The sequence below is a fragment of the Falco peregrinus genome, chromosome 12 (genome assembly GCF_023634155.1).
Source record: "Falco peregrinus isolate bFalPer1 chromosome 12, bFalPer1.pri, whole genome shotgun sequence".
Classification (NCBI taxonomy): domain Eukaryota; kingdom Metazoa; phylum Chordata; class Aves; order Falconiformes; family Falconidae; genus Falco; species Falco peregrinus.
Window position 1 is genome coordinate 30,034,393 of NC_073732.1, and position 11,977 is coordinate 30,046,369.

General features: G+C 36.4%; 1 protein-coding gene across 5 annotated transcripts in view; it reads left to right on the forward strand.

Annotated features, from left to right (window-relative positions):
• Positions 1–11,108, forward strand: part of HLTF (helicase like transcription factor) — a 35,284-nt gene extending 24,176 nt beyond the window's left edge. For 2 of the 5 annotated variants that reach the window (XM_055816822.1, XM_055816823.1), the window contains exons 19-24: positions 350–528; positions 3,573–3,701; positions 5,131–5,243; positions 5,544–5,724; positions 8,744–8,824; positions 9,558–10,307. In XM_055816822.1, coding sequence (XP_055672797.1) covers positions 350–528; positions 3,573–3,701; positions 5,131–5,243; positions 5,544–5,724; positions 8,744–8,824; positions 9,558–9,710 — 836 coding nt within the window. In that variant the 3' untranslated portion in view covers positions 9,711–10,307. Of the gene's footprint in view, positions 1–349; positions 529–3,572; positions 3,702–4,623; positions 4,888–5,130; positions 5,244–5,543; positions 5,725–7,446; positions 7,740–8,743; positions 8,825–9,557; positions 10,308–10,974 lie in introns of those variants that run through there. The other 3 variants (XM_055816824.1, XM_055816825.1, XM_055816826.1) reach the window with 3 other exon arrangements.
• The last annotated feature ends 869 nt before the right edge of the window (positions 11,109–11,977 follow it).

The window sequence follows — 11,977 nt, forward strand, 5'->3', positions numbered from 1 at the left end:
TACACTAGGGACGAGGCCTGGTTCTGCCACTTAGCAGCTTCAGCACTTTAAATTTCTTAATTCAAAATACATTTTCTTTAACAGTGTACTTATCACTGAGTATGTAGTCAAGATTCTTTGAGTTCTAATTACCATCTTTCCAAGTAAGATTATTCTTAATAAGCGTTGAAATACTACAGAAAATTCTGACCTACTATTTGGCAGGTTGTTTCTTTATACATTGTAGGCTATGTCCTCATTGTGTATAAGCTGTCCTAATCGCATTTTGAACAATGGAACTCTCATGTGTGTCAGCTCAGAGTGTTTCCCGTATGGAAATCTGTTTTTAAGTTCCTTTCTCTATTTGCAGATAATAAAATTCCTGAAGAACTGCATGAGACGTTAGTGAGGAAAATGAAGTTGGTTCTGAGCTCTGGTTCAGATGAAGAATGTGCAGTTTGCTTGGAATCGCTGACTCTTCCTGTGATAACACACTGTGCGCATGTGTTCTGTAAACCATGTATTTTTGAAGTCATCAGAAGAGAACAGGTTGGTTGTTCTATGGTTACATTTAATTATAACAGGTATTCAAAAACAACGAACTGGTATCACTAGAAGGCCACCTAGCTATGTTCTTTTACACTGTTCACCATTTATGATTTAAACCTTGTTATCAGCTGGGCTATAAATGCTATTGGCCTGAAGTGAAACTGTGGAGAGAGTAGCTGTCAAACTGAACATGTTAAGGTTCATCAGTATTTTCAAAGGCCTCTTCCCTAGTTCTCACCTTACTTCGTCCCTACGGTAAAAGTGTGGCATTCAGTGCAGCATTGTATACCTACATACGGCTGGATGCCCCTTCACTGCTTGTATGTGATGTGATGCGTGTATATATTGTTGTGCTTAAAAGAGATCAAAGCTGTGTACTGGAGGTTGACTCTTGAACTAAAATCATGTTAACTTATTCCAAGCTGATAACCTTCTACGGTGAAATAGCTGCTCCGCTAGAGGGCCATCTTTATGGCCCTTTGTCTGGACTCTCCAGAATAAACTTGAGGAAATCTTTAGATTTTTGAAAAAAAAAAAAAAAAAGACTATGTTTTTTTAATGTGCATGTCTAAGCTATACTTTTCCTTCTTGTTTGCCCTTTCCTTTCTATGGTAATCTGAAAGTGTGGTAGGCTAACCAGCTGTATCCAGTGCTGCTGCGCTTTCACTCTGGAATTGTTCTGCCTCCTCAGCCACAATTGAGCAGCAAGTAGCTAAACCTAGGTGGTGTTATTAATAGGAGGCAGCAAGGGACAAACTAGTTCCTGCTTGTGCATAGTCAGTCAACCTAACAAGGCAAAGGTAGGGAAGCGTTGTCTGTCTGGCATGTAGATCGACTTTGTTTCATTGCCAGACACACAAGGTTCTGATGCAGATATCCCAGTCCAGAGTTTGTGCAAATTTTGAGGGGAAACTAGTGATGTGAAATTACTCTTTGAGGAAAGAGTGCTTGCAGAGGCCTTTTTCCAGTGCAGAGGTTCTTGATGTGTCTATAGCAGAGTCCATGTCCCTGCTCAACCTTCAGGTGTTTTTAGGCATGCAGAGAAATAAATCGGGTATCACATGATGGGACCTGTGTTGCTTGACTGTACACTCAGATGATCTGCTATGCTTTGCCTAGAAAGGACCTTGGAATCTGCAGAATTAGGGCCTTTGTCCAATCCCACATTGTTCCATAGACTGTTTTCATGGTAGTAAAGTCTCAACAGAGGCGGGTGTAGATTCTGCTCTTTTGAAGTTGAACTGTTGTGAGTTTCCAAAGCAGTGAGTGAGCAAGCCTTTCTTACATTCAGAATTATTCCTGATTTAAATCAATTCCTAAGGAAGGTTTTGCAGGTTCCAGCCAAAACACCGACAGACATCTACAGCTTGGGTTCAAACAGGATTCTTCCAGACAAGATGTCTGTGGTTTTCATTATTAATACAAGTGAGAGCATTAAGCCATCGGTGAGGAATGGGATGTGAAGCTGCCAACACAAAACTGCTGAGTGAAAAGTTTGGCCTTTCATGGTATTACAAGCTTGGAGACCATTTTATCTTTCTAATGTTAACCTGAAAGGTTTTACTGAAATTGGAAAAACTTCTTAGTAGTTAACAGCTTGAGAATTAACACCAGCTTTGTTTCAGTCTTTCACTGAGGCTAGCTTCATAGTTATGCAAGTAAGTAAAGGTCCCATGCAGAAGTCACAATAAAACTATAAAATCTCTACAGTACTTTAATGTCTTTGTGTATTAACTGCGTTCTTGTAAAAGCTTGTCAGATATGCATGAAAACTTTTTTTTTTTTCCATCTAGCTGTTGACTGTAAGACACGTTTTGTCACTTTCATATGCTTTCACAGCAAGTCTTCAGTATCTGTGTTGGTATTGTTCAGCTGTGGTTTGGATTTTCTGTTGTTTTTAATTACAGTACTAAATTGAAGAAGAGATGCAGAAAGATGTGAGCCTTTTATTGTATTTTTTTTTAAAGTCTTTATGAGCACTGTTAGGAATTTTTTTTCCAGAAAACTTTTTCAGATTTATTAGAATTACTTTATTGTCTCTCATCTCTAAAGGATTTTTGGATTGCTACCAAATCAGGAATAGAAATAAATTTTTTTTACAGTTTATTTGTAACTATGTTTTGGAGACTTATTATAGATTTGTTTGTGTTGAGGTTCTGTCTCTTGAAAGGGTATCTTTAGTGCTGCAGCAAATTTGTGTATGCAGACCATGACTGCCAGCCTTTTTAATTGGCCAGAAGTTCATTCCAGATTAGCAGCCCCCAGTATTCACATGCTTTGTGAGATCTGGTTTGCAGCCTGTCTAACGATGCCTTGGTTCTGTGGCCAGATTGCTATATAAACAGAGTTAGCTAATTTTAAAGGATTGCTCTGTTAGGCAGAATTTTTTCATGTCTGTCATTTTTGCTTCATGAAGTTGTACATTTGTATAGTGCACGCAGTCTTTTGTTACATTTTGTGAGTAGTTCTATGGAAGTGCTATTGTATAAATGCTAAACTTTGCCTTATCTAGAGTACGCTTCAGAGAAAAAACCTTTTGGTGTTAAGTTATGTCTCATTTCTCATGTCTGTGGGGGGAAAAAGAGAAGATACCCTGTGTCTGGCCCTGACAAAGCATATTTCATCAGACTGCTATTATTTCTGTGCAGGCTTTGAAGAAAAAGGGTAAAAGGTCATTCTTTGTTTGTAACTAAGAAGATCTTGTCTCTGAATGTTTATTTTTCTGATTTTTAAATAGTCTTCTCCCCATAGCCCAAGTATTTGCTTGCTTTTGAATCTTGAACTGCTCATTTCCAGTATAAATATGCTCAGAAAGAAGACTACTTTTAAGGAAGGCAGAGTGTTTTTAAAACCTGTAGCATTTATGTGATCTTAATGTTCTCCCAAATAAAATAGTTCAGTCATTATGTCAGAAATGACAAAGGCAGTGTGTTAGAAGAATATAATAATTTCCTAAAAGGTGCTTTGTAAAGGTGAACTTCAGTACCTGCTACAAGTAATTTGGCCTAATATGTTTCTCTAATGTTATTTGGGCTTTTTTGTAGCCAAATGCCAAATGCCCGTTCTGTAGGAATGAGCTTCGAGTGGAGCACTTGGTGGAATGTCCCCTAGAAGAGGAAATAGACTCCAGTAATCGAAAGAAGTTGGATCAAGAGTGGATATCCAGTTCAAAGGTGCATTTTGTTGTGTTTTAACATGGCGTTCATGATGGTTTTGTAGAGCAGTCTCTAGAATTTTTATGTAAATATGCTGAACATACTTTACATATGCATAACATACTTTAAATTATTATTTAAGGTCTGTACAGCATGTCTAGCCAGCATAGGAGAAAAGGCGTAATAAACTCATCACAGACAAATTTTGCAGCAGGGAAACAAGACAAAAGGAGTACCAGTTGTAATTTGATGCTGGTCATTGTGCAATACATACACATATATTAACTAAATAAAACTTTTGGTAAAAGAGCTGTTGCTTTTGGCTTTTGTTTCTGTTTCTGAAGATAGAGTAGTTCTATAACCACTGAAACTGTTCTGCTCTTAAATAAATCCTTCTTTCTTAAAAGTTGTCTAAAGATTATATATTCTGCTCTAGAGGGGAAAACTGAATGGGCATCATATGTTTAGTATAACATTTGTCAGATAAGCTAGTGAGATATTTTTATTGTACTTTGCAGACCTATTTCTCAAGGTCTGCCACATCATTTTTTGCCTCACCTTCGTTGTGCATTTGCTGCCAGATATTAAATCTTCCTGCTTGCTGCTTGTACTTTGGCCTTTTTTTTTTTTTTGACATTGCTTTTCTGAAACATTACATTTTATAAAATAAAATTTAATGAAGTTACCGTTTCAAACGTTGGTTATAAATTTTTTTCCCTAAAAATCTTTCTGTGGAGACCTAAGCAATAATTCAGGACACTGTGCTCTAGACTAAATTATTTTTTTTTTCCCTTTTTTTTTTTTTTTACCTGGTGCAGTTACTTGCATTCTCCAGCTAGTGGTTCTTTACCTCATCATACCTAAACCTTACATGAGAAAACTGGCAATGTTCTGCCTCAGATCCAATTCCTTGCTCCTTTTGTTCTCTTGTTGGTTCCAGGAATGTTTCTGGTGGCTCCTCATCCTCTGTCATATCTAGCCAGGAAACTTGCACAGCTTATTTGCCTGAATATTCCTGGTGGAAGCCTTTCTTGCTTCTTGAAGCGAGTATTGCTATAGTAGAGCATTTGCCTTGTGGCTGTCCCTTGCTTAAGTCTTACTTTTCAAGAGTTCCAGTACTCTGTTCCTTTTTTTCCATATAAGAGGCTCTGGAGTTACAGGACGTACTGACTCCTGATAGTGGGAACTATGTCTGGAAGAACAGGTTTGTGAATCCTCTTCCCAAAGCACTGTCAATCTCCCTAGAGTTTGTGACCATTAAAAGTGTTCAACCTATAATTCCCTTTGCAAATGGAAAGAAACCCTACCTGCAGAATTTAAGATCAGTTTGTTTAAAAAGTATTACTGAACAGTGATTTCTCAATTGATGTGAGCTTTATTAAAGCACCTGTAAGAGCAGAATCTAACCAAATCAGAATAAGCTGTGTAAGTCTTCATTTGGTTTCAGATAAATGCTCTCATGCATGCTTTGATAGAACTACGGAGGGATAATCCAACTGCTAAATGTCTGGTTGTTTCTCAGTTCACAACTTTCCTATCACTGATGGAAAATCCCTTGAAGTAAGTAAAGCTACTGTCATTTTTTATAAACATGCTTTTATGGTGTTTTAAAAAGATCTCACAAAGAATATAGTATCCTTTTGATTTTTAGAACTTCAGAAGAGGAACAAATTAGTGAAATACTTCGGTTAGTGGAATGAAGCCATGAATCTCATTTGTGTTATTTTTAACGTTTGGCATGTTAAATGCAGAACTTAAAATACACGTTTCAGAGTCAAAGAGGTCATAATTTTTATGTATTTATTTCTTCCTGTCACAGAAAATTTACTGTTAAATAGAACATTTTTACTTTCTTTTCAGAGAATCGGGGTTTGCCTTTACTCGTTTGGATGGGTCAATGGCACAGAAGAAAAGAGTAGAAGCAATTCGGTGTTTCCAAAGCAGCCAAGCAGGATCCCCAACTGTAATGCTTTTGTCTCTGAAAGCAGGTGGAGTTGGATTAAATCTGACAGCAGCTTCCCGAGTGTTTTTAATGGATCCTGTGAGTAACTGGTTGTTCATACTGATATGGCTTAATCTAGGGGAAGCTCCTTTTGTGTTTTCCCAAGAGGTAGAAGGAAAGCCCCTCTGAGAATGAACAACACTGCTGAGTATGTAAAAGGGCAAATAGGGCTTTTCTTCACTTGTTTCCATGGCATGTTTTTGTTTTAACACAGTATTTTTTGTATTGTCCAGTTACTTGCTGTGAATGGAAAGAATGCTAGTAGTAGTTAGCATGGTGGTGTGACACCTTACAGTGTAGCATTTGATACTTGTTCCTTCATTGTTTCTTTCTCTTTCTTTCTGATAATTTTGAATGTGGTTTTCTGTTTGTTCTGTTTAGTAACTTCAAAAGCCATAAACTGGAATTTCAGGAACAGTGAATTTTCTTTCTGTCTTATAATGCAGTACTTCCCTGCTGTAGTCACTTCCATTATTTTTTGTGTGACTTTATTTATAAAGAAAGACATTAATCTGAAGTTACTTTTTTGTGGTAACATACCATAAAAACTTAGTGATTTAGGAGACTAAGATAGATGGTGAGTGATATCTAAGTTTAGGAAGTTTTTCATTAAAGCACTCAGGAATGCAAAAGTATTTGTAAGGAATAAAAATGGAAATTACATTTATTGATAGCAAAATGGCATTCTTAACAGAATTGGTTCATGTCTAGTGTCATTGTACAAAATCAAAGTTTTTTTCTGTTCACTTCCTCTCTTCCCCACTATTTACTCCTCTGCTCTGATGTCTTAGTCTTCTGGCAGTTGGAAACTGAGACAAATTACACAGATTGTGCACTTGAAAACAAAACCAAAGTAAATGATAGTGTAACTTTGGACTTGGGCATCTGGTAACACTAATAGTAAAGAAAACAGTACTAGCTTGGATATCGGATTAGTGATAATAACAGCATGATGAAAAAAGCTATTTACTTAATAAACTAAAGGAGTTAAGTAAGAACGAGTATGGAGAAGGTGCCTTGGAAAAAGGTTTTTCATGAACCGTGATACATCTTCACAAGCATTGTTTCTGTGTGTGTTGCATTGAATAGTTCCATTGGAACAGTTTTTTTTGGCTTCGGTTTGGTTTTTAAACAATTCTCTGAATAAGAAAGCTTGCAGAAGGTCCAAGAGAATTTTCATTTTCTGTGAAGATAATTAACGAGGTACAATGCATACACTGTTCTGTGGCAAGCAGTTGTAAGAAAATAAGCTAAGCATTGTTAAGAGTCATCTGCACTATATAGTTATACCTCACAAACCAGGGCCAAATATAATTGCAGCCTTTATACACCACTGAACAACTTCTCATCCTGCTGGTAACCATCCTGTGATGGTAACCATTCCAAGTGGCAGTGGTTGACTACATGTATGTGGTGAAGCATCAGTGGGACCACATGATCCTTTATGGTCATGCTTTTGAGAGTTCAGTGCTGAATGAGATTCGGTCATGCATTAGCATTCCTTGAAGTGAATTAGCAGCAATAAAGGATTTAAGAAGCAGAAATACCTCTGGAACCAGTGGAGTAACCAGGTTTTCTACTCAAATTTGTTGTAGAACTGTAGCTTGGAGGTCTGCATTTTTTCTGAGAGCTGCTGTACCACAGTGCAAGGGAGGAACATTTATCCAGCCATAGACTATTTTCTCCCCCACCCCCTCCTTTTTTCTTTTTAATTATTTGTTTGTTTAAATACATTCATATCGGCTGAATTCTCACCTTTAGGAAGAAGTACAAACCTTTAATGTGGGAGTATCACAAGTATCCAGATGTTTCTCTGAGGCTCAAGTTTCTTCATATTTTCCTATGTATAATATAGTATCCTTTGTATGAGATACTGCAGAAAGGCATAGAGGTATTGCAATTCAGTTTTCCTTTGCTGGACTGATGAGAGAAGAAGAGTGAAAGTAGTACACTTTGGTCCTACTGGACTACAGCAAAGATAGAATGGAGCATGTGCATGTTTGGGCTAGGTCTTTCCTCAAAACATCATCCTGTTTGTACAGTCATGTTAGTATTAGAACGGTTTGCCATACATAGCTTGCCAGCAATGTTCATCTTGCAGTGACAGATACATCATTTGTTGCACTTCTTCTCACTGCCTTAGACTGGAGAAACAAGACTTGGCTTTTATCTTGCAGCTTGATGTCTTAAGCGTGTTTAGGCATCAAAGATTCTTGGAATGTAAAATGAATTTTTTGTGCTAGCCTAGTGTTGTTTTTTTCCCCTTCCTACAGAAAGAGTCATTAAGAAGAGTTCCTAGATAACTTTCAGTATGTGGGTGACATAGCAAGGCAAGCCCATTGCACAAGACTTGCTTATCACAGGCAGAACATTATTACATTTTAGGTAGACTTAAATATCTGTTCTGTGAGAACTAGTAGTACTATACCTTTAGATAGAAAAAATGTGCTGGAAAAATGTAGAGCACAGACTTGGAATTTCACAATCCTTATGTTTAGCGTTATATCCTAAGCCTAAGTAGGAACAGTTACACTACCTTTTTGTATTCAGCAAGTTTCTTGTTTACCTAACTTGGTAATTATTGCATATACTAATGGAAGTATACATGGGCTTTCTTAACAATCAAGAGACTTGGTCTACTGATAAATAACTGCCTGTGTTCAGCTGGTTTAGATTTTGCTGTCGGGAAAAGGGTGCTGAGGCAGTTAGCGTATGCAGTGATTATTTCAGAATTAAAATGATAATGAGATTGTTCTGATGTTTCCTAAAGTCCTGACAACTTTAATGAGTTTAAAAATTTGCCTGTGATAAGCAAAAATCTCCTCGTTTTTAAAGCATTTACCTAAAGTTCCTGCTTGTAATGAATATATAACCAAAAGTTCTCAAAGCTTTCTTTATATCTGGATACTTAAAAGAGTGAGACATTGTTGGAACTAATTAACGTGCAAGCAGTATTTGTTCAAGAGGTGATGGTACAGTAATTTCTTTGATTCCATGTGCATCTTGCTATGTATTTGGAAGGGAGCTTATTTAACTTGTTCGTTGCTGATACTGTTAGGCTTGGAATCCTGCTGCAGAAGACCAGTGTTTTGATAGGTGTCACAGGCTGGGTCAGAAGCATAATGTTGTTATTACTAAGGTGAGTGGAAACATGATCTGTTTGAACAGTTTTCTGGTTAGGAAATAATAAATAATTTTCAAAAAAGATTCACTGTATTTTTAAAAGAATTGTGACATCATATGTCTTGCCAGTAAATTTTCTGAAGTGTGGACTTTGGACTGTAAGATTTTATTAAATGTAACCTATTTCCCATGAAATAATTATTTTTGAAATTAATGTCGCTATTAAGCTATTTGACATGACTAAGATGGGGTAGCATTGCTGTTGCCTAGCCTGGCTATTACTGTTTATTGTCTTGAAGGTATGTAGAATGCTTTTGCTTTTGTCATAGCGGCTTGTTTAGCTGCAGAAGAGCAGCTGGCCTGCTGCACTAATACCCAGTCACAAAAATATTGCTTGTGAATATTTCTTGGGGAAATATTTTCTTGGGGAAAAAATTGCTTGGAAACTTGGGAAACTGAAGACAGGTTCTCTTCTAACATAAGTAGCAAAGAAGAGACAGATATTCTTCTAATAAGTGGGTTTAGAAAGAAAAAAAGGGGCAAAAAAATTAAAATGCCAAGCCTTTTTTCCAGCTGCTTTTCTAACTCTTCCTTTACAAAGTAATAATGCAATATTGTAACTGTGCTTTAGGCTACTCAGCTATTTAACTTTTTTTTCCAAAGCACCTGCATTTCTCATCCTAAACTTCTAATTAAAAAAACCCAAACAAACCACAAAGAATTTAATTTGGGCTTCTTTTGTATTTCAGTTCATTGTGAAGAATTCAGTGGAAGAAAATATGCTGAAAATTCAGAACAAGAAGAGGGAACTTGCAGCAGGAGCCTTTGCTACCAAAAAGCCTTCAGCAACTGAAGTAAAACAAACCAAAATCAATGAAATTAAGGCTCTAATTGATTTATAGCTTGAAACTGTGGTATTTGAGTAAATAATATATTCCATATTTTAGTTAATATTCTCTTCAAGTTACATTGTCTCATGCTTTTAGTTTTGTCGTCTTTGTGGTCAAAACATAAATGCTTGAAATAAATGATAAAAACCAATTTGCTTCTAAATTTCTTAACTTAAAAATGCACAAACTTGTTTTGAATTCCTGAAATCTTTCCAGTGGTCTGCAAAATATTGCTTACTATGTACAATGCTTAAGAATACATAAAAATCCCTCAGAACAGAAATGTGTAGAACTCACAGTTCTATCTTGTGAGAATTTAATCTCTTTTTAGAGGTGAAAAGGTAACAAAGGGTAAATAACAAGAGTAAGAAATTATGTAGCTTCATGTTTCAATCTCTCCTGATAGCCAAACAGATCATTTGGATTGTTTCAGAGTAGGTAATCAGTGATCACTTTATAAGGAATGCTTATTTTCGCAGACTATGTTCAGAGATAGTATCTAAATAAAATTTTTAAAATATTTTTTTACTATTTCTGAATAATGCACAAGTGTGGCAGGGAGTTCCTCTGATTACTTCTCAGGAGCTCGTAAAAATCTAGTACTTAAAATATTTTTAAAAAGTGTTTTATAAATGTACTTCCTTTAAACAGAATTCCACTGATTTTTGTAAAAGTAAAGGCTTTGTGGTTTGGATGAAATGCTAGAATCATAGGCTTGTATTGGTAACATGCTTTCTGGTAACTTCTGTAGACACTTTGAACAATAAAGCTGTGCTGTATGCAAAGTACAATATGACCCACTCGTCAGTGAATCAGTTAGTCCTTGTGAAGTAAATTAAACAAAACAAATTATTTTAATAGCTGCCAGCTTTCTAACTGTTTTCTTACACTGCTAAGTAAGTGCTTTTCCAATCCTGTATGTATGTCTTAATGGATTGCTGATCTGCATGCATCTTGATTTATAGAGGAAGAATCTGGTAAACATATTCATGTACTGCAAAGTAGTAAGTAGCATTGAAGAATCTCAGTTGAATATTAGTTGAATATTCTTGTCTGTTCCTTCTATCTCTTTCCATTTGATTCTGGTCTTCTCTTCTGTGTTTTCTTACTACTACGCTGCCTTCCCTGTAACACTTAAGACTTCAAGTTGGAGGCAGAGATTGCTAGGTTTAGGTTCTGTTTAGATACTATGTTTAGATTCAGGAAGCGTATTTGGCAGCAGAGAAATGGAATCTGATTTGCTTCTAATGCCTTTCACCTTTTCTTATGTCTTAAGACTACCAGCCAGCTGATTATAAGATGAATTGCAAACACAGGAAATGGAAAATGGACTGAGAAATAAAGGGAAGATGTCTGATACTTGGAAAAACAGTGAGCTAATGGAAGGAACAAGAAGGGAATTCAAAATAGGTAACCTAACAAGCTGATGCAGTTTTTGAGGAGCTAGCATCTTAACTGTGGAGAAAAGTGTGTTTTAAGTCTGTTAGAGAAAGAATTCAAAAGAAATGAATGACAGAAGACAGTGTGAACCCCAGTGACTGGTCGTCACTACAAATTTGACGAAGAAATGGAGCTATACCCAACTAAAAGGTTTTATGTGTGTGTGTGTCTAAGTTAAAATTTTGTTTTGTTTTTTGTGGTTCAGATTCTGATGCTTACAGATAAGCTGGAGAAGTAATTCCTGACTATGCATGAGAGATTTGCCTTTGTGTTGTTCTTTCCATTTTCCAAGTTAAAATTCCATGAGAAAGAGACCCGTTTCAATGGCTAGTCAAGCTGTGTCATTACTTGTGTTTAAAATATGCTGACGTTTCGCAGAGTGGCTGAGTTAGGATTTTGAAAACAATTACTAGTATAATTTTTCCTCTACTAGATGATGGTTTCCATGTTCTAAAGCCAAATAAAAACTTCCTGCAGTTAGTGCTAAGCTGTATGGCTAGTTAAGGTATCTCCCCAAAAAGCCATTAACATAACCAAGAGAACAGCTAAAGGTCAAAGCTGAGCGCAGACAAGTCCTGTCTGATTTGATGGAGTTGTTCAGTTACTCACGTGGTTAAAACCCATGGTGTTCTGGTTGTTTGGGGTAGTCTTTGGCTGTTGGTATTCTCTTTCTTGGAGTTCTAATGGTATGTCCTGTAGCATGTTCTAGAAATGAGCTTTTGGAATGATGAACTTTACTAACATTTTAATTCCAAAGACTGAGCTGTCTTAATGTTCTTGGTGGCTTTTTACCCCCTACATAAAATAAAGATGTAAATTAAAAAAAAAAAAATCTGAAC